The following is a 22,966-nucleotide window of genomic DNA, read 5'->3' as shown; positions in this document are numbered from 1 at the left end:
GACAGAAAACAAAAAGACATGAAGAACTTTGACACAAAATATAAATGAAATCACAGCAATTTAATGTTTTTGTTTTATTATAATTTTGACAGAAGAACCAGGGGTCCATTTTAATAGAAATTATTTTAGATTTAAAGATATTTTTAGATGTTGGATGACTAAATAAGTCAGCTTTTACATCACAGCTTTACCCTGGAATGATTAGCATCTTTAATCGTTCACATATTTAAACCCACATTACAACATGTATTCGTTTTCACGTGCACTGACCTGAGCTACGGTTGCCGCCTGAAAGTAGAAGCAATCAATAAAAAATCATTTGAGTTTACAGAAAATAAATCGACATCAGGCGGCTTCTCACAGCCAAATGATGACATCATGATGACCCTTTTTATTCACAGTTTTAATAACTTTGCTCTAAATACGCAGATTTATCTAATAAATCAGTAAACGGTGGATTTGTTTCTCCTTCGTACGAGTCTTTATGTAACATTTTATCATCCTGCAGCTGTGTTGGTTTGTTTCTCCGGTCCTGTTTCTGCTCCTGGTCTTGGTCCTGGTCCTGGTCCTGTTTCTGCTCCTGGTCCTGTTTCTGGTCTTGGTCTTGGTCTTGGTCTTGGTCTTGGTCTTGGTCTTGGTCCTGGTCCTGGTCCTGGTCCTGGTCCCTTAGGCCAGGTGATGCTGTGCGGTCATGAGGACCAGAGGGACCTCCTTGTCTCCGGTGCCGAGCAGAGGAAACATCCTCTCAGTGAACTCAGAGTTTCCGTTGAAGCTGTAGATCTCTGAGCCCGACTTCACGTTGTAGAAGGTCACCTGACCCTCGTCCATGTCCAGGTAGACGCCCACCTGTCGCAGCTTGGGATGATGACCTTTCACCTGCAGGTGACAGTTATATGGGGTCAGCGGTACGGCAGCCTGCAGGCGCTTTCATCGATGTTCTTAAACCTTTTTATCAGAAAGCTTCGAGGTACGGAAGCCCATTGATGACGGGTGATATAAACCCAAAGGACGGTAAAGCTGCCACACAAACCTGCCAGCACTCAGTGTTATTAACAAAGCTGGGAGTCGTAGTTCTAATTCGGATCTTTAATGTTTATGTAAAATTACTTGTGAGTAAAAACTAACGTTGGAAAGTTATGAAGTTTTATTAAACTATTGTCAAATCTTAGGTTTAAACTATCAGAATAAAATTTAAATTATTTTATGGACAGAATGATTAATCAGATTAAAATGATTCCTTACGATCTGTTAAGATGAACATTTACAGTTTAATGTCTTGACTCAGTTGTTATTTTTCCTCTGGCGCGTGTGGGCTTCCGTACAAAAGGTGAAGCGTACCTTGGTGAGAGGCGGCGTGGTGAGCGCCCTCAGCTGGCTGCCGCCCCACCAGATGGCGAAGTATCCGTTAGGCGGACTCATGTCGAACAGGCCTTTCCTCTGAGCCGACGCGCCGACCACGCCCAGCTTCCAGTCCTTGTTCTCGCCCACCGACACCTGCAAGACAAAGAGCAGGGAACCAGAATAAAATGTTTATATGAAGATAAATTAAGCAAATTAACTGGATAAAATGTGATATAAATCTAACTTTAAACTCTATTAATGAGGCAGAAACAAAGGAAGACCGCTATGCGGATGACACACAGCTGTACATATCCGTGTCTCCTGATGACACACAGCTGTACATATCCGTGTCTCCTGATGACACACAGCTGTACATATCCATGTCTCCTGATGACACACAGCTGTACATATCCATGTCTCCTGATGACACACAGCTGTACATATCCATGTCTCCTGATGACACACAGCTGTACATATCCATGTCTCCTGATGACACACAGCTGTACATATCCATGTCTCCTGATGACACACAGCTGTACATATCCATGTCTCCTGATGACACAGCTGTACATATCCATGTCTCCTGATGACACAGGGACAATTGATGCCCTTTTTAAATGTATTTTAGACATCAATTCCTGGATGGCAGAAAACTTCTTACAGCTCAACCAGGACAAGACGGAGGTTTTAATTATGGATGCTAAGGCTCAGAGAGAGAAACTTTTACCACAGTCTTTAAATCCTTCCAATCAGGCCAGAGTCCGCCCCTCTCTCTCTCACACAGAGACACTAAAGCCTGATTCTTACTCGGCGCAACCGCGCAACCGTTCTGGCTCGAGAACCATTAATGACGTCATCGAAAGCGCCAGCCCCTTCACAGTTCTTTCAGCTCATAAGCGCAGTTTGCGCCGAGAATGCGTCACATTTGCAGTTCTCTCCAGACCAGCGGGCGTCACTGTTGAGGAAACAAGCTGAAGAACAGGACGAAGAAAAGCATACACAATGCCACCTGTGGTGTCACGTCAGCAGAGGCTGGCACATCTGATGCGGAATGAATTTACTCTGGGTGTAGAACTGTATATGTATCTCAGAGCTAAGCGGCTGCGGCAAAAACAGAAGAGAAGGTGGAATGTTCGTCCTTTGCAACAAGACGAACTTTGTCAAACGTTGTCCCAGTGTAACTTCATAGACGTGTCGTACAGATGTTTGTAGAGGCGCACCCTCTCGGTCACCGCGGTCTCTGAAGTGTTCATTTTTTCTTTTTCTTGGTCAGCTGTTTCCGGTTGAGCGCGCGCGCGAAGTCAGAAAAAAAGTTGTGTGCGCGCCCTTGCGACGCGCAAGGATTTTTTAGCTTGCGACGGGGGGCGTGGCGGAATTTTGGGTCACGTGACCGTTTGCGCCATTTGCAACCAGCTAGTAAGAATGGGTCAAAGCGAGGTTGTGCCGAGTATGAATCAGCCTTAATGCATGCTTTTATTTCCACTCTGCTTTCTGCTCTTCCAAAAAGAAACATTTCAGGTTTACAACTTTTACAGAACTCAGCAGCACGTGTGCTGACGCAGACCAGAAAGCGGGCACATATTACACCGGTTTTAAAATCGCTGCATTGTGTGTGTTTTAGGACTGATTTTAAGGTTCTTTTATTGGTTTATAAATGTCTTAGGGGTCTTGGACCTTCTTATCTATCAGAATTGCTTTTACCATATGAACCCTCGCTGAGATCCTCCGGCCCTGGCCTTTTAAAAATCCCCAAAGCTCGAACACAAACTTACGGTGAGGCATCTTTTCAGCACTATGGCCCCCGTCTGTGGAACAGCCCGCCGGAGGACCTGAGGGCCGCAGAGAGTGTTGATATTTTTAAAAACAGGCTCAAGACCCACCTATTTAACTTGGCTTTTAGCTAATGTCTTATTCATACATTCATTTAATTATTTTAGTATTTATATTTTTAGCCCTTTTATTATTTTATTCTTTTTACGACAGAGTTCATTTTAGCTATTTCCTGTTATTATTTTATTTGATCTATTTATTTATTTAATGTTCTTAGCCTTTGTAGTTTTATGTTCTTATTCCATATTCCCAGTGTTTCCTCGGTGGGGACTCTGATCGACTCTGGCGGGATGTCTCTGACTCGTGGTGGGCATCGGCTTGGCCAGGTGGGGGGTCCGCGGCTCCACTGCTGTGGGCCCCTCGCTGGCCTATTAGCTTGGTGTGCGCCCGGGTGGAGGCGCCCATCAGCACCCAGCGCAGATGGGCTCCTGTGATGGTGTTTCCTGACCTGGCTCCTTTGTATTCAGAAACACGATTCTAAGCTATTTTATTTTATTTATGTATATGTGTATGTATGTATGTATGTATGTATTTATGTATGTGTGTATGTGCTGGGGTGGGGCAGGGTGGGGTGGGGATGGGGGCTGCTTTTAAACATGTATAGCACTTTGTGCTACATTTTTAATGTATGAAAAGTGCTTTATAAATAAAGTTTGATTTGATTTGATTTGATTAAAGTAAACACAGAAACTGAATCAAAGGAGAATCTGATGAACCGGGTCATAACCGGGTCTGGTGCTGACCTCCCAGTAGTGGCGCCCGGAGCTGAAGCCCTCCTTGGCGAGGACGCAGGACCAGACATCGAACCTGTGCGGGCTGTTCCTGAAGATCTGCAGCTTCTCGCCCCTCTTCACCTGCTTCCTGTCCTCAGACAGGATCAGGAAGGGGTATGCCGTCACCGGGCTCAGCGTCACGTCCTCTGGAAGCAACAACAACAAGGCGTCACAACCTTTCCATCGTCATAACAACCCAACCGTGGCGTCACAACGTGTCCATCGTCATAAACAACTAGGGATGGGAATCAAAAACCGGTTCTTGTTGAGAACCGGTTCCCAGTGTTTCAATTCCTTGGAATCGTTTTGCCGACTTTGCAAGCGATTCCCTTTTATCGATTCCAGTGGGCGCGAATGACGTCACCACGCAACGTTGCGTGGCGAGTCCAGCGCAGCCAGCAGCCAACAGTAAACATGGCGCCCAAGCGGTACAAACGCTCGAAAGTTTGGTTACACATCCCTAAAAAAGACGACAACAGGGCAACTTGCAAAGTGAATATTTCACCAAAGGGAGGAAATACTACCAACATGCAATAACTATGAATGAATGATTAATGTTGGTGAATCTGAACCCAGCAACGTTAGCAACGTTAGCATGTCCTCGGCTAACACTGCAGGTAACTAACTAACTAACACTGCCTATCATGTTAGCAGCATTTGCCTGATTGTAAAACCTGCTGTTAGTAACGGTTAAGGTTAAATGAATGCCTTCTCAGGCATTACATTTAGATGAAATCATGAGAGACAGAGCCTGACTGGCTCAGAGCCAGAGGCTGGTGGTACTACCCCCAGTTCACCTCTACCTCCAGCTTCTCCTTTCACCAGAGCAGGAAGAGTTAAATTACCCAGGCCAGGATAGACCAATGTGGACCTCACCGTTGTTGGGTTTGTGAGCTCATGACTCGTGTTACTTCTAAACTAAACAAAGTTGATGCTGATCGACCGGTTTGTTGTCCTTTTTCTCCAAATGAGAATCGATAAGGGAACCGACAAAGAACCGAATCGTTAAGCAGAATCGAAAATAAAATTGGAATTGTAAAAATCTTATCAATTCCCATCCCTATAAACAACCCAACCGAAGGAAGCTCAAACTCACCCATGTAGAGTCGCGCCTTCTTGTGTCCTGAAACAGAACAAACAGCTGGTGAGTAACTGAGCACATCTACAGGTGAAAATCTTTCTGCTTTTAGTCTGAAACATAAACCACAGAAAGGTTTTCAGGTCATTTTTAATCACTTTGATTGAACCGACCAACAGTCCAACCAGCTGCTGAAGCCTTTTTATACACCAATGGGTCAATAATAACAGCAGAAACAAGAATAACAAGCAGATTTAACCAGAGGTGGGTAGTAACCAGTTACATTTACTGGAGTAAGTTTTTGAAAACATTATACTTCTAGGAGTAGTTTTAAATCACTATACTTTTTACTTTTACTTGAGTAGATGTGTGCAGCAGAAACTGTCCTCTTACTCCGCTACATTAGGCTACAATGAGCTGGTTACTTTTCTTCTTACCTCTTTGGTATTCTACGCCTCATTATTTTCATCCCCCCGCGTACGCCTCATTTTAATGTTTTATTCTGACAGAGAGAGAGACTTCCGCCAAAGGCTCTACCACCGGTTACAGGTTACATGAGCTGTCACCCTACCATGGTGGGGAGGGAGGGAGGGGGGGGGGGGGGGGGGGTTGCGTGCCCCAATGAGTCTGGGAGCCATGTTGCCCGGGGCTTTAAGCCCCTGTTAGGGTCACCCAAGGCAAACAGATCCTAGATGAGGGCCCAGACAAAGAATAGATCATAAAAACCCCCTATGATGATGGGGCCAGGCCCAGGGGTGGGGCCTGGTGGCCGGGTCTGTGCCCATGGGGCTCGGTCGGGCACAGCCCAAAGATATGACGAGGGTCCCCCTTCCCGATCTGAATCAGAGTGGTGTTTTGTTGTTGGACTTCTGTGCTCGTCACGGACTGTCCATAACGGACGCCATGTTCAGGCATAAGGGTGTCCATATGTGCACTTGGCACCAGGACACCCTAGGCCGCAGCTCGATGATCCACTTTGTGGTTGTATCGTCGGACTTGCGGCCGTATGTCCTGGACACTCGGGTGAAGAGAGGGGCGGAGCTGTCAACTGATCACCACCTGGTGGTGAGTTGGCTCCGCTGGTGGGGGAGGAAGCCGGTCAGACCTGGCAGGCCCAAACGTATTGTGAGGGTCTGCTGGGAACGGCTGGCGGAATCCCCTGTAAGGAGGAGTTTCAACTCCCACCTTCGGCAGAGCTTCAACCATGTCCCGGGGGAGGTGGGGGACATTGAGCCCTAGTGGACCATGTCCCGGGGGAAGTGGGGGACATTGAGCCCTAGTGGACCATGTCCCGGGGGAGGTGGGGGACATTGAGCCCTAGTGGACCATGTCCCGGGGGAGGTGGGGGACATTGAGCCCGAATGGGACATGTTCCGTGCCTCCATTGTTGAGGCGGCTGACCGGAGCTGTGGCCGTAAGGTGGTCGGTGCCTGTTGTGGCGGCAATCCCCGAACCAGCTGGTGGACCCCAGTGGTGAGGGAGGCCGTCAAGCTGAAGAAGGAGTCCTATCGGGCCTTTTTGGCCAGTGGGACTCTGGAAGCAGCTGATGGGTACCGACAGGCCAAGCGGAACGCGGCCTCGGCGGTTGCTGAGGCAAAAGCTCGGGCTTGGGAGGAGTTCGGGGAGGCCATGGACAAATGATTTCCGGACGGCCTCGAAGAGATTCTGGTCCACTATCCGGCGGCTCGGGGGGGGGAAGCTGTGCACCGTCAGCACCGTGTATGGTGAGGGCGGGGCTCTGCTGACCTCAACTAAGGGACGTCGTGAGTCGGTGGGGGGAATACTTCGAGGGCCTCCTCAATCCTACCGACACGCCTTCCGATGAGGAAGCAGAGTTGGGGAGCTCGGACGTGGGGCCTCCCATTTCTGGGGCTGAGGTTGCCGAGGTGGTTAAAAAACTCCTCGGTGGCCCCGGGGGTGGATAAGGTTCGTCCTGAGTTCCTCAAGGCTCTGGATGTTGTGGGGCTGTCTTGGTTGACACGCCTCTGCAGCATCGCGTGGACATCGGGGGCAGTGCCTCTGGACTGGCAGATCGGGGTGGTGGTCCCCCTCTTTAAAAAAGGAGACCGGAGGGTGTGTTCCAACTATAGGGGCCCCGCGACCCGACCCCGGAGAAGATGATGGATGTATGTTTTAAACATTTCCTAAGTCTCTCTTATTTTTTATTGAAGTTCTTGAATTTACCTGGATCATTTTAATTTAAGCTATTTTGTAATTAATTAATTAATTGGATGAACTCTAATTTGCCTAAAGATGATTATTTAGTATTTTTGTCTGTCTGATTGAATGCTTGTGTTAACAAATAAATCAGACGTTACTCAACAGTTACTCAGTACTTGAGTCATATTATTCTGAAGTAACAGTACTTTTACTTGAGTACAGTTTTTGGCTGCTCTACCCACCTCTGGATTTGTGTAATATTTAATACAGTAAGTGACCCATGACTCACTCGGGGCCATGTTTACCGACCTGACACCGACCGACCCATCTTCTTCATATCTGAGGGAACACAAGAAACCACAGTCAGAAACTTTAAGAATCCAGCAGGGAAACACCTGGAAGTGGACTCAGGACAGAGTGTCAACATTTAAAACAAGAACATGTTCTGTCTTTAAAGAGTGAGACGGGAGTCCCACAGGGCTGGGTCCTGGGACCGGGAGCTTTAATCTGTGATGACACGGTTCTGTCTTCAGCCCCCAGAGGCTCAAAGAGGATCTGTGTCAGTTTGGTATTGGGTTTGATGTTGGACTCTGGACCTGGACTCTGGACCTGGACTCTTGACCTGGACTCTTGACCTGGACTCTTGACCTGGACTCTTGACCTGGACTCTTGACCTGGACTCTTGACCTGGACTCTGACCTGGACCCTGACCTGGACTCGGACCCGGACCCGGGCCTGCTCTGGACCCCCTCACCTTTTAGGGACCACTGACTCTTCCTCAGATTGGCCTTGCTTCCTCTCAGACTCAGCAGGCTCTCCGCCGGCATCAGGTCTCCGGATGAAACTGAAACAGACAACACGGAGGCGTCAAACTCTGAGCAAACATCTGGAAACATGTCCGAGGGGAACTCTGAGCAAACATCTGGAAACATGTCCGAGGGGAACTCATGACTCACAGGAACCTCCGGAGCCTCTGGAAACTCTGGGCCGGACCTCCCCCATCCGGATCTCCTCCATTTTTTCCTTCACCTCGGACAGGCCGCTCTTCACCTCGTCCAGGTGGAAGTGGAGGGAGAACTCTGCATCCTCGTCCAGGCCCGGCTGCTCCTCCTCCAGAGGAGCCATGGCCTCCTCGTAACTCTGAGAGAAGAACCAGGAACAGGAGCCTTTATCCACCGATTCAAACAAAGAGCTCAAAGATCAGGTGTTCGGCTCCCACCTGCAGGAAGCTGATGTGATCCTGGCTGACGGCCTGGACCTCCAGCGTGGCCCTCCTGTCCATCAGCTGACCAAGGTCCGCCTCCAAGCGGTTAACAAGCCCCTCCCCCTTTGACATCACAGCATCCAGCTGTCTCTCCATGCTGCCGACCACCTGAGTCCGGATCCTGTCCAACGAGGCAGACACTTCGTCCAGCAGGTGTTCCACTTCGCCCCGTTCTCTGTCGGCATAGTTCTGAGGATGAAGGCAGCAAAGAGTCAGACTTCAGGCCCGGAAAAACCTGAGAACCTCCAAGATCCGGACCGCCTGGAGACCGGCCGGGATCAGAATGAGATCTGCTTTAAACATGGAAAGATCTGTCAGACCTGCACGCCCTGCAGCTTCTTCTTCAGGTCGCCCACATGGATCTCCTTCTCCTTGATGCGGTTCATGATGTCCTGCTCAGTCCTGGCCACATGTTTCTGAAACGAGTAAAAACACGAGTAAACACGAGTAAAAACACGAGTAAACATACGAGTAAAAACATGAGTAAACACATGAGTAAACACAGTAAAAACAGTAAAAACGAGTAAAAACACTAAAAACACGAGTAAAACACGAGTAAAAACATGAGTAAACACAGTAAAAACGAGTAAAAACACGAGTAAAAACACGAGTAAACACACGAGTAAACACAGTAAAAACAGTAAAAACACGAGTAAAAACATGTAAACACACGAGTAAACACACGAGTAAACACACGTGAACACACGAGTAAAAACAGTAAAAACACGAGTAAACACACGAGTAAAAACACGAGTAAACACACGAGTAAAAACACGAGTAAACACACGAGTAAACACACGAGTAAACACACGAGTAAAAACACGAGTAAACACACGAGTAAACACACGAGTAAACACGAGTAAACACACGAGTAAACACACGAGTAAAAACACGAGTAAAAACACGAGTAAACACACGAGTAAAAACACGAGTAAACACACGAGTAAACACACGAGTAAAAACACGAGTAAACACACGAGTAAAAACACGAGTAAACACACGAGTAAACACACGAGTAAAAACACGAGTAAAAACACGAGTAAACACACGAGTAAACACACGAGTAAAAACACTAAAAACACGAGTAAACACACGAGTAAAAAACACAAGTAAACACACGAGTAAAAACACGAGTAAACACACGAGTAAACACACGAGTAAAAACACTAAAAACACGAGTAAACACACGAGTAAACACACGAGTAAAAAACACGAGTAAAAACACGAGTAAACACACGAGTAAAAACACGAGTAAAAACACGAGTAAACACACTAAAAACACGAGTAAACACACGAGTAAAAAACACGAGTAAACACACAAGTAAACACACGAGTAAACACACAAAACACGAGTAAACACACGAGTAAAAAACACGAGTAAAAACACTAAAAACACGAGTAAAAACACGAGTAAAAACACGAGTAAAAACACGAGTAAACACACTAAACACACGAGTAAACACACGAGTAAACACACTAAAAACACGAGTAAACACACGAGTAAACACACGAGTAAAAACACTAAAAACATGAGTAAAAAACACGAGTAAAAACACGAGTAAACACACGAGTAAACACACGAGTAAAAAACACAAGTAAAAACACGAGTAAAAACACTAAAAACACGAGTAAAAACACGAGTAAAAACACGAGTAAACACACGAGTAAACACACTAAAAACACGAGTAAAAACACGAGTAAAAAACACGAGTAAAAACACGAGTAAACACACGAGTAAAAACACGAGTAAACACACGAGTAAACACACGAGTAAACACACTAAAAACACGAGTAAACACACGAGTAAACACACGAGTAAAAACACTAAAAACACGAGTAAAAAACACGAGTAAACACACGAGTAAACACACGAGTAAAAAACACAAGTAAAAACACGAGTAAAAACACTAAAAACACGAGTAAACACACGAGTAAACACACTAAAAACACGAGTAAACACACGAGTAAAAACACTAAAAACACGAGTAAACACACGAGTAAACACACGAGTAAAAAACACAAGTAAAAACACGAGTAAAAACACTAAAAACACGAGTAAAAACACGAGTAAAAACACGAGTAAACACACGAGTAAACACACTAAAAACACGAGTAAACACACGAGTAAAAACACTAAAAACACGAGTAAAAAACACGAGTAAAAACACGAGTAAACACACGAGTAAACACACGAGTAAAAAACACAAGTAAAAACACGAGTAAAAACACGAGTAAAAACACGAGTAAACACACGAGTAAACACACTAAACACACGAGTAAAAACACGAGTAAACACACTAAACACACGAGTAAACACACGAGTAAACACACTAAAAACACGAGTAAACACACGAGTAAACACACGAGTAAACACACGAGTAAAAACACTAAAAACACGAGTAAAAAACACGAGTAAAAACACGAGTAAACACACGAGTAAAAAACACGAGTAAAAACACGAGTAAACACACGAGTAAAAAACACGAGTAAAAACACTAAAAACACGAGTAAACACACGAGTAAACACACGAGTAAGAAACACGTGTAAACACACGAGTAAACACACGAGTAAAAACACGAGTAAACACAACACTAAAAACACGAGTAAAAACACGAGTAAACACACGAGTAAAAACACTAAAAACACGAGTAAAAACACGAGTAAACACACGAGTAAAAAACATGAGTAAACACACGAGTAAAAACACTAAACACATGAGTAAAAACACTAAAAACACGAGTAAAAACACGAGTAAACACACGAGTAAAAACACTAAAAACACGAGTAAAAACACGAGTAAACACACGAGTAAAAACACGAGTAAACACACGAGTAAAAAACATGAGTAAACACACGAGTAAAAACACTAAACACATGAGTAAACACACGAGTAAACACATGAGTAAACACACGAGTAAACACATGAGTAAACACACGAGTAAAAACCCGAGTAAAAACACGAGTAAACACACGAGTAAAAACACGAGTAAACACGAGTAAACACACGAGTAAAAACACGAGTAAACACACGAGTAAAAACACGAGTAAAAACACGAGTAAACACACGAGTAAACACACGAGTAAAAACACTAAAAACACGAGTAAACACACGAGTAAAAAACACGAGTAAAAACACTAAAAACACGAGTAAAAACACGAGTAAAAACACGAGTAAACACACGAGTAAACACACTAAAAACACGAGTAAACACACGAGTAAAAACACTAAAAACACGAGTAAACACACGAGTAAAAAACACGAGTAAACACACGAGTAAACACACGAGTAAACACACAAAACACGAGTAAACACACGAGTAAAAAACACGAGTAAAAACACTAAAAACACAAGTAAAAACACGAGTAAAAACACGAGTAAAAACACGAGTAAACACACTAAACACACGAGTAAACACACGAGTAAACACACGAGTAAACACGAGTAAACACACGAGTAAAAACACTAAAAACACGAGTAAAAAACACGAGTAAAAACACGAGTAAACACACGAGTAAAAAACACAAGTAAAAACACGAGTAAAAACACTAAAAACACGAGTAAAAACACGAGTAAAAACACGAGTAAACACACGAGTAAACACACTAAAAACACGAGTAAACACACGAGTAAAAACACTAAAAACACGAGTAAAAAACACGAGTAAAAACACGAGTAAACACACGAGTAAAAAACACAAGTAAAAACACGAGTAAAAACACTAAAAACACGAGTAAACACACGAGTAAAAACACTAAAAACACGAGTAAAAAACACGAGTAAAAACACGAGTAAACACACGAGTAAAAAACACAAGTAAAAACACGAGTAAAAACACTAAAAACAAGAGTAAAAACACGAGTAAAAACAAGAGTAAACACACGAGTAAACACACTAAAAACACGAGTAAAAACACGAGTAAACACACTAAACACACGAGTAAACACACGAGTAAACACACTAAAAACACGAGTAAACACACGAGTAAACACACGAGTAAACACACTAAAAACACGAGTAAAAACACGAGTAAACACACGAGTAAACACACTAAAAACACGAGTAAACACACGAGTAAACACACGAGTAAAAACACTAAAAACACGAGTAAAAAACACGAGTAAAAACACGAGTAAACACACGAGTAAACACACGAGTAAAAAACACAAGTAAAAACACGAGTAAAAACACTAAAAACAAGAGTAAAAACACGAGTAAAAACACGAGTAAACACACGAGTAAACACACTAAAAACACGAGTAAAAACACGAGTAAACACACTAAACACACGAGTAAACACACGAGTAAACACACTAAAAACACGAGTAAACACACGAGTAAACACACGAGTAAAAACACTAAAAACACGAGTAAAAACACGAGTAAACACACGAGTAAACACACGAGTAAACACACGAGTAAAAAACACAAGTAAAAACACGAGTAAAAACACTAAAAACACGAGTAAAAACACGAGTAAAAACACGAGTAAACACACGAGTAAAAAACATGAGTAAACACACGAGTAAAAACACTAAACACATGAGTAAAAACACTAAAAACACGAGTAAAAACACGAGTAAACACACGAGTAAAAACCACGAGTAAACACACGAGTAAACACACTAAAAACACGAGTAAAAACACGAGTAAACACACGAGTAAAAACACTAAAAACACGAGTAAAAACACGAGTAAACACACGAGTAAAAACACTAAAAACACGAGTAAAAACACGAGTAAAAACACGAGTAAACACACGAGTAAAAACACGAGTAAACACACGAGTAAAAAACATGAGTAAACACACGAGTAAAAACACTAAACACATGAGTAAACACACGAGTAAACACATGAGTAAACACACGAGTAAACACATGAGTAAACACACGAGTAAAAACCCGAGTAAAAACACGAGTAAACACCCGAGTAAACACACGAGTAAACACATGAGTAAACACACGAGTAAAAACACTAAAAACACGAGTAAACACACGTGTAAACACATGAGTAAACACACGAGTAAACACACGAGTAAAAACACTAAAAACACAAGTAAACACACGAGTAAAAACACGAGTAAAAACACGAGTAAACACACGAGTAAAAAACATGAGTAAACACACGAGTAAAAACACTAAAAACACGAGTAAACACACGAGTAAACACACGAGTAAACACATGAGTAAACACACGAGTAAAAACCCGAGTAAAAACACGAGTAAACACACGAGTAAACACACGAGTAAACACATGAGTAAACACACGAGTAAAAACACTAAAAACACGAGTAAACACACGTGTAAACACATGAGTAAACACACGAGTAAACACACGAGTAAAAACACTAAAAACACAAGTAAACACACGAGTAAAAACACGAGTAAAAACACGAGTAAACACACGAGTAAAAACACGAGTAAACACACGAGTAAAAAACATGAGTAAACACACGAGTAAAAACACTAAACACATGAGTAAAAACACGAGTAAAAACACGAGTAAACACACGAGTAAAAACCACGAGTAAACACACGAGTAAAAAACACGAGTAAACACACGAGTAAAAACACTAAAAACATGAGTAAAAACACTAAAAACACGAGTAAAAACACTAAAAACACGAGTAAAAACACGAGTAAAAACACGAGTAAACACACGAGTAAAAACCACGAGTAAACACACGAGTAAAAACACTAAAAACACGAGTAAACACACGAGTAAACACACTAAAAACACGAGTAAAAACACGAGTAAAAACACGAGTAAACACACGAGTAAAAAACATGAGTAAAAACACTAAACACATGAGTAAACACACGAGTAAACACATGAGTAAACACATGAGTAAAAACACGAGTAAAAAACATGAGTAAACACACGAGTAAAAACACTAAACACACGAGTAAACACACGAGTAAAAAACATGAGTAAACACACGAGTAAAAACACTAAAAACACGAGTAAACACACGAGTAAACACACGAGTAAAAACACTAAAAACACGAGTAAAAACACGAGTAAAAACACGAGTAAACACGAGTAAAAAACATGAGTAAACACACGAGTAAAAACACTAAACACATGAGTAAACACACGAGTAAACACATGAGTAAACACACGAGTAAACACATGAGTAAAAACACGAGTAAAAAACATGAGTAAACACACGAGTAAAAACACTAAACACACGAGTAAACACACGAGTAAAAAACATGAGTAAACACACGAGTAAAAACACTAAAAACACGAGTAAACACACGTGTAAACACATGAGTAAACACACGAGTAAAAACACGAGTAAAAACACGAGTAAACACACGAGTAAAAAACATGAGTAAACACACGAGTAAAAACACTAAAAACACGAGTAAACACACGTGTAAACACACGAGTAAAAACACTAAAAACACAAGTAAACACACGAGTAAAAACACGAGTAAACACACGAGTAAAAACACGAGTAAACACACGGGTAAAGTAGCGTTTTCTGCCTCTACCTGTTTTCCGAGTCTCTCGGTCTGGATGGAGACGGTTTTGTGGGTCCGATGTTCCCCCAGGACGCAGATGGCGCAGATGCAGCTCTGGCACGTCCTGCAGAAAACCTGGAGGAACATCAGGAGGAAGGTTAGAGGTCCAGCTGTAATGAAAGCGTTAGCGGTCCAGCTGTAATGAAAGCGTTAGAGGTCCAGCTGTAATGAAAGCGTTAGAGGTCCAGCTGTAATGAAGGCATTAGAGGTCCAGCTGTAATGAAAGCGTTAGAGGTCCAGATGTAATGAAAGCGTTAGAGGTCCAGCTGTAATGAAGGCGTTAGAGGTCCAGCTGTAATGAAAGCCTTAGAGGTCCAGTAGTAATGAAAGCGTTAGAGGTCCAGCTGTAATGAAAGCGTTAGAGGTCCAGCTGTACTGAAAGCGTTAGAGGTCCAGATGTAATGAAAGCGTTAGAGGTCCAGCTGTAATGAAAGCGTTAGAGGTCCAGCTGTAATGAAGGCGTTAGAGGTCCAGCTGTAATGAAAGCGTTAGAGGTCCAGCTGTAATGAAGGCGTTAGAGGTCCAGATGTAATGAAAGCGTTAGAGGTCCAGCTGTAATGAAAGCGTTAGAGGTCCAGATGTAATGAAAGCGTTAGAGGTCCAGATGTAATGAAAGCGTTAGAGGTCCAGATGTAATGAAAGCGTTAGAGGTCCAGCTGTAATGAAAGCGTTAGAGGTCCAGCTGTAATGAAAGCGTTAGAGGTCCAGCTGTAATGAAAGCGTTAGAGGTCCAGCTGTAATGAAAGCGTTAGAGGTCCAGCTGTAATGAAAGAATTAGAGGTCCAGCTGTAATGAAAGCGTTCGAGGTCCAGATGTAATGAAAGCGTTAGAGGTCCAGATGTAATGAAAGCGTTAGAGGTCCAGCTGTAATGAAAGCGTTAGAGGTCCAGCTGTAATGAAAGCGTTAGAGGTCCAGATGTAATGAAAGCGTTAGAGGTCCAGCTGTAATGAAAGCGTTAGAGGTCCAGCTATGAAAGCGTTAGAGGTCCAGCTGTAATGAAAGCGTTAGAGGTCCAGCTGTAATGAAACCCAAACCCTGTAACTGTGTCTCACCTCCAGCAGGCGGTGGTGGATGCTGCAGGTTCGGCCCCTGAGGGCCTCCTGCGGGTCCATCAGCGTGTGTTTGGCGTAGAAGCTTGTGGTGCGGTGCGGCTGCACGTGCTCGCCACAGTAGGATGCGGTGCAGGTGAGGCAGGAGCTGACGGCGGGCTGTTTCACACCCGTGCAGACGTCGCACCACACCGCGTCCTCGGCGGCTTTCGCCACCACCGGCGCCGTCAGGAACGGGTTGGTGCTGTGGAGGCCCTCCGCCGCCGTCACAGCGTCCGGCATCCCGTTACCGAGCGACGCCGCAGCGCCGTAACGGGTCTGTTTGTACGTCTCTGCGATGAGCGAGAAGACTTTGTTGATGCTGAGCTGAGGACGCTCGTCGAACTGGCGTTTGCAGAGAGGACAGGTGCACACCGGGCTGGACGCCCAGTAACCGCCGATACACGCCTGCACACAGGACACAGCAGGTCATTCACACGCCACGCCGCGGGGGGGCAGCTTCCCCCTCAGGTGGGCTGCGGGGGGATGTTACCTGGCAGAAGTTGTGTCCACAGGGGGTAGAAACCGGGTCGGTGAACAGGTCCAGGCAGATGGAGCAGGTCAGCTCCTGCTCAGAGAGCAGCTCCGATGCAGCCGCCGCCTCCGCCATCATTCTGCAAGAGAAAGATCCTGGAGAATAATTCCAGGATTAAAGGACTGACTCCAGGCTCTAACTGGTTCCTGTAGCTTTAACTGGTTTCTGTAGCTTTAACTGGTTCCTGCAGCTCTAACTGGTTCCTGTATCTTTAACTGGTTCCTGCAGCTCTAACTGGTTCCTGTAGCTTTAACTGGTTCCTGCAGCTCTAACTGGTTCCTGTATCTTTAACTGGTTCCTGCAGCTCTAACTGGTTCCTGTAGCTTTAAGTGGTTCCTGCAGCTGTAACTAGTTCCTGCAGCTTTAAGTGGTTCCTGCAGCTGTAACTGGTTCCTGCAGCTCTAACTGGTTCCTGCAGCTTTAAGTGGTTCCTGCAGCTGTAACTAGTTCCTGCAGCTTTAAGTGGTTCCTGCAGCTGTAACTGGTTCCTGCAGCTGTAACTGGTCCCTGCAGCTTTAAGCATATATCTGTAAAGCTATAAACTTTACAGATATATGCTTTTTTTAAATCACCACCTGCATTTATTCTATCAATACAAGACACAAACAGAGATAATAAATCGTGACCAGTTTTCTGGCCAGTTTTCTTTGGATGGACAGGGCATTTCTCAGGGGGGCAGTGCCCCCCCCCCCCCTCCCAGCCCCCCCATAGCCACGCCCCTGAGATACCTGCAGCCAACTCTTCTTCTTCTTTTACGCCACCCTAACCTCCGTCACACCTGAACAGGAGGACACTTTTTATCCTCCGGGTATTTGCTCAAACCTGTCAGAGCTGAACTGGAAGCAGAACAAAGAAGAAGAGAAGCGCTGACTCACTGACTGGAAGCTCGCCGCCGCACTAAATCTATGAATGACCAGTTTCCTGCAGTCACGTGACCACATTCCACGTGAGAACAGGTGACCTCTGACACACTGAGGGCTGGGTGAGCGGGGCCTCTACACCTACACCTGTCAGGTAAAACCTTCATGTTCAAACAGCACTCGTGTGATTGGTTGGACTCGCGGTTCTGTAAACGGTCTGCGGCGGGCAGAGTGAAGGTGGCCCGACATGACTCAGCAGATCCAGTTTTTCTTTAGAGTTCAGAGCCTTTAATGGAGCCGTTCGGCTCTCAGAAACATATTCAGATGTGGAGGGTCACATCACGGTGGTCTCATGGAGCTCAGAGACACTCTGGGAACTGGATCAGGTGATCCACAGCAGAACAGAACCTCTCTGCAGACCCTGCCAGAGGTCAGTGAACCGAACACTTCTTCCTCCTCCGGAGGGAAGATGGACGGATACACATCGTCCTCACTTTACCCAAGTCCTGACAGGATGGAAGGTGAGAAAGTTCTAACGTTTCCATGGAAACGGTTCATTTCCTCGTATTTAAACTTGTGTGACAGTTATTTTTAAAGAAACGAACATCTGGCAGCATCACACCACAGAGAGATGTTCCAGCTGCAAGAAGACCCGACTGGAAGCTTTCAGCTGGTTCTCAGAACATTTGAAGGAATTCCCTCACAGGGACAATCAGATCAGGTCAGATCGGATCGGATCGGATCGGATCAGGTCAAACACCTGAAACTCTTCCAACAGAAATCTGAAGGAAACGACCTGAAACACCTGATTTATCAAACTGATTTCATCCTGAGCTCAGACTCCTTTCACCTCAGAGTGAGTTTGTTGCAGACGTCCCGACACACTAAACCACCAGCAGAGTCACCACTACTGTCACTCCCATCCACTGTTGATCAGAACCAATCAGTAAGAGGACAGGAAACTGGAAATAAAGCATTCAGATGGTGGCCGGAAGCAGCTGAACTGTTTCTGACTGTTCTCCATGAGGAGCTGAAACACAACTTCGTCCCTATGAATGAAACAAATCCCCTGTGGGTACTGCCAGCTTTTATCTGAACACTGGCCCTGACCCCTAACCCCTGACCCCTAACCCCTGACCCCTAACCCCTTTGAAGGTCATTTGAAGGTCACTTACGGTTCCGTGCTGCTCTGAAGAGCTAAACCCGATCAGTCCACCTCTCAGAAGAACCTTTTCTTTAGTGGCATGTGATGGAGAACAAAGGGATGAAACGGAGTGAAAGTGTGTAACATGGAGTCAGCACCTGGTATCCAGAAGCTGCCCTTTAACCCATTTAGGCCGGGAAAGCGTACACGTCTTTTTTCCTGTAAGGGTTGTTTTGCACCAATTTTCTTCAGAAACTTTTATTTTCTTACATTTCTGCATACTTGGCCTACCTGGGGTTGAAAGTCTCGATAAATGCACAGCGTGTTAGCGGGCATATACCGGCTTTCTGCGCGTGTGACATATATATGTTAGATCGATTCTTTAATTGGAAGCTCAAGAACAAGCCGGAGTATGTCTGGCCGAATGAAGTCTTTATTTCTGGCAACAAATGAAGTATCTCAGCGCTGGACTCTCGCAGGAAATCCGTCAGACAGAAATATTTCAATATTTCAAGATCACAATAATCTTCCAATTTAGAACTACAATAAAAAAAAAGAAAAGAACACAAATAAAATACACTTCAATTGGATACTTTTTTAATTTATTTTCCCCCGCGGAGCTGCAGCATCAGGATGAAACGGCCTGATGGAGCAGAAAGCTGTGATTCTTACAGACTCAGTGTACCGAGTATAAAACGTAAACTCACTTTGCAGTAATGCAGCAGGTCTCTGCAGGTGAGCTTTACTCCTCCAGTTTCCTTTTCCAGCAGATTTTCAGCTGACAGAAGTGCTGTGATGAGCTTAACCAGCACCTTCTTAAACTGGTTTTTAATGCTTCAACAAAAGCTGCTGGAAGCCTGTTTGAAATCAGGCTGCTGTGCCAGGGTTCTTAGTGACGGCAGATTATGTGGAATAACAGCCATGTTTTCTACATACAGGAAAAAAGACGTGTACGCTTAACCTCCGGCTGGAACCTGGTGGATCAGGGAGAGAACCGCACACACCACCTCTGACTCGCTGAAATAAGCCCCGCCCCCTCAGTGTGGAAGTTAAAGGGTTCAAACGGGTTCATGATAAACAGACTCAGAGGAACCGACTCCAGGTGGGTCCAATCTGACAAGTTCTGTTCTGTTCTGCAGCTCCAACCTGCACCGCCTCCAAGGAACCGACCGCAGAACCCTTCCTCTGAGGGAGGCCGCGTTCCGTCCGGTCCGGTTCTTAAAGGAACCGACCGCAGAACCCTTCCTCTGAGGGAGGCCGCGTTCCGTCCGGTCCGGTTCTTAAAGGAACCGACCGCAGAACCCTTCCTCTGAGGGAGGCCGCGTTCCGTCCGGTCCGGTTCTTAAAGGAACCGACCGCAGAACCCTTCCTCTGAGGGAGGCCGTGTTCTGTTCTGTTCGGTTCTTAAAGGAACCGGCTGCAGAACCCTTCCTCTGAGGGAGGCCGTGTTCTGTTCTGTTCGGTTCTTAAAGGAACCGGCTGCAGAACCCTTCCTCTGAGGGAGGCCGCGTTCCGTTCTGTTCGGTTCCTAAAGGAACCGACCGCAGAACCCTTCCTCTGAGGGAGGCCGCGTTCTGTTCTGTTCGGTTCCTAAAGGAACCGGCTGCAGAACCCTTCCTCTGAGGGAGGCCGTGTTCCGTCCGGTCCGGTTCCTAAAGGAACCGGCTGCAGAACCCTTCCTCTGAGGGAGGCCGTGTTCTGTTCTGTTCGGTTCCTAAAGGAACCGGCTGCAGAACCCTTCCTCTGGCTTTTATCCGTCGCTCCTCTGATGATCACTGGTGCTGTGATCTCATTAAAGAACTCGTTGAACTCGCAGGGGCAGAAATATTTAAAGAACCTCAGAACATGTAAACAAAGCGGCTCAGTTACCCAGAATGCACCACAGCATGATGGCTTCCTGGGATCCCTCTCAGTCAGCTTCACAGGTGGATCCAGTCAGAGATCGTTAACCAGCTGAACCGTCCCAAAACTTTTACAGATCACACATCCCAACTGTTCCAGAAGCAGAATGTGATCAGCTGATCAAACACTGTGATCAGCTGATCAAACACTGTGATCAGCTGATCACCTCTGCAGCTGAGCCCCATAAAGCAGCTGATTCTGACCCAGTTTCCACATCAGTAACCCATGAAACAGAAGCTGAAATCCCACTTTTCTCTCAGAGTTTCAGGCCCACAGGGAGCTTCTTACCTTCCTCTGCGCCGCTCGGCTCGTCTCTGACACACACCCTGAAACTCAGGTCTGTGATGTCATCAGGGGGCGGGGCCACAGGTGCAGAAAGCAGGTCAGGTGAGTTTGTGGGTGGGGGTGTGTGTTCCTGTTTTTACCTTCAGGTTGGACTCCTTTCAGGTGGCAAAGAATCAGAATGATTTGGTCAGGATTATAAAATCCTTCCGTATGATTTCGTGAGAAGATGAAGATTTAAAATCATCAGAAAATATGCAGAAAAATCTGTGTTCAGTTTCACATCAAAAAGATTTTTGTTATTTTTGGGCACCAAAAAGGTGCCCAGCCCGCACTGGCTTACAGGACACACCATAAGTAATAAAAAGCAACAGTCAAAAGAACATCTCCATAATGGCTAATCCAGCATAAACGGTCCTCAGTAAACAGCCCCACTCAGACATACAGTTGGTTATAGTTGTATATATAACACATATCGGGCTAAATAAAACACTTTTATGTTAGTCTGCACTCATCGGACACAGAAAACAAATCCTGACATTCCAAGGTCAGTTTAAGGAAGAGCTTAAGTCTAACTTCATGGTAAAAAGGAGAGTAAAACCCAAAATGCATCTGATTTAAGTCACACGGGACACTTTCTGTTCTCCTCTGGGATTAAGATGGAAACGTCCAGTTTCAACCGCCAGAGGCGAGATGCCACTTCTCAACTGGAAAGTGAAAGTAGGTTTCCTCTCTTGTATTCTAGCATCAACTATAGTAGACAGAGAAAATATGTGATCAATACAGGCTCTATTCTTTGGAAAACCATTCTGTCCATCTACCAGAAGATCAAATGTTTCCAGATAACTATATAAGCGTCTGTTAAGGATACTGGAGTAGAGCTTGTAGACACAGCTTAGAAGACTTATACCTCTATAGTTCAAAGGAACTCTAGGATCATTATTTGGGGATTTTGGGATTGGTTTAATGATGGATTTATACCACTCAGAGGGAATCAAACTATACTCAAAGCAGGCAAAGAAGAGTTTACCCAGAATTGGGAGGAAACAAGGCACTTTAAGTAGGTCATTTGACAAGTTATCAATACCTCTCGCTTTTCTTAGTTTAAGCATGTCTATTGCCCTTTTAACTTGCTCTTGAGTAATACTAATATTTAGGTACTGATTAGAGGAATAAGACTCTTGCTGCATACTGGTCTCCATAACATTTTTTCCATCAACTAACCTTTCAAGAAAACAATTATCCCACTCTGCTGAGCAATTACTTCCAGAAAATAAGTAGCAAAAGTCAGTTTCCCATTTTTTCAGAACACAATCGACAGAAAAAAAAGAGGATCCATTTTCCAACACCACTTCCATTGGGATGGGTTTGACTCTTTTCGGGCCCAAATTATTTATCTAGTTCCAAAACAACTGAGGATTATTAGATTGCAAGTGCTCTATTTTTAATGCCTGCCCCGCTCATATTTTCTTTTACAGGCTCTCAATTTTCTGTCAAAATTCTGTTGTTCAACCTTAAATTCATTCCTTAGTTGTTGCTTCCTCATGTCATTACTATCACACTTTAAAAATATTTTCTCGGGCATCCTCACTTCCTTCCACATTTCTTTCAACCGTTCATTCCAGTAAGGTTTAAGTTTCCCAGCAAATCCACCTGACCTGGTGGAGCCTGGGTTTCTACGGACATCATTAGCCCTGCAAATATATTCACAGAATTCACCGTACCATTTATCAATGTCTTTCTCAAACTGTACCTGAGTGAGCTTATCTAAGAGTTCAGCAAACATAATTTGACACTCACCAGCGGAAAGAACATGAGGAGAGACCGTTTTAATATTTTTCTGAGGATAATGACTAGGTTGAACATTGTCTGACCAAAAAGAATCAACTCAGGTTTCATTAGTTTATCATAGAACCATGTTCTTTATCATATCATATTTATCATAGGTCAGCGTTGGTAAATATCTTGAGACTCAGGACCTTACAATCACTGACCAAGTTCGTAACCTCGGAGTGTTGATAGACTCAGATCTGACTTTCAGCAGCCACATCAAAGCTGTCACCAAGGCAGCTTTTTACCACCTCAGAAACATCAACAGAATTAAAGGTTTCCAGGAGAAACTCATCCATGCATTCATCTCCAGCAGACTTCATCACTGTAACGCTCTTTTAACTGGACT

The 22,966-nt window shown here is 44.6% G+C and overlaps 1 protein-coding gene across 2 annotated transcripts; it reads right to left on the bottom strand.

Annotated features, from left to right (window-relative positions):
• Window positions 1–50: 50 nt before the first annotated feature.
• On the bottom strand, window positions 51–21,813 carry btr30 (bloodthirsty-related gene family, member 30). Of its 2 annotated transcripts, none has more exons than XM_075454378.1 (13): window positions 20,794–21,813; window positions 16,558–16,694; window positions 16,029–16,472; window positions 14,946–15,050; window positions 8,767–8,862; window positions 8,402–8,635; window positions 8,139–8,322; window positions 7,937–8,026; window positions 7,492–7,521; window positions 5,041–5,067; window positions 3,915–4,090; window positions 1,339–1,494; window positions 51–876 (listed from the first exon to the last, which is right to left on the bottom strand). In XM_075454378.1, the coding sequence occupies exons 2-13, from the start codon at window positions 16,675–16,677 to the stop codon at window positions 667–669; spliced, it is 1,872 nt and encodes a 623-aa protein (XP_075310493.1). In that variant the 5' UTR covers window positions 16,678–16,694; window positions 20,794–21,813; the 3' UTR covers window positions 51–666. The 2 variants fall into 2 exon arrangements, with proteins under 2 accessions (XP_075310493.1, XP_075310492.1); XM_075454377.1 differs by having other exon boundaries at window positions 16,558–16,678.
• Window positions 21,814–22,966: the final 1,153 nt, after the last annotated feature.

Source organism: Odontesthes bonariensis, chromosome 21 (assembly GCF_027942865.1).
Source record: "Odontesthes bonariensis isolate fOdoBon6 chromosome 21, fOdoBon6.hap1, whole genome shotgun sequence".
Classification (NCBI taxonomy): Eukaryota; Metazoa; Chordata; class Actinopteri; order Atheriniformes; family Atherinopsidae; genus Odontesthes; species Odontesthes bonariensis.
The sequence above is the reverse complement of the archived record's forward strand: the minus strand, read 5'-3'. Positions and strand labels throughout refer to the sequence as shown.

What these genes read in the sequence shown, in the direction of transcription:
- btr30 (XM_075454378.1), bottom strand. Translation starts at nt 16,677, where the DNA reads ATGATGGCGGAGGCGGCGGCTGCATCGGAGCTGCTCTCTGAGCAGGAG. An exon ending in CAGAGGCTCCGGAGGTTCCT is followed by an intron (nt 8,027 to 8,138) that starts GTGAGTCATGAG and finishes TGTCTGTTTCAG; the next exon opens with TTTCATCCGGAGACCTGATG. An exon ending in CCGGGCGCCACTACTGGGAG is followed by an intron (nt 1,495 to 3,914) that starts GTCAGCACCAGA and finishes TTTGTCTTGCAG; the next exon opens with GTGTCGGTGGGCGAGAACAA.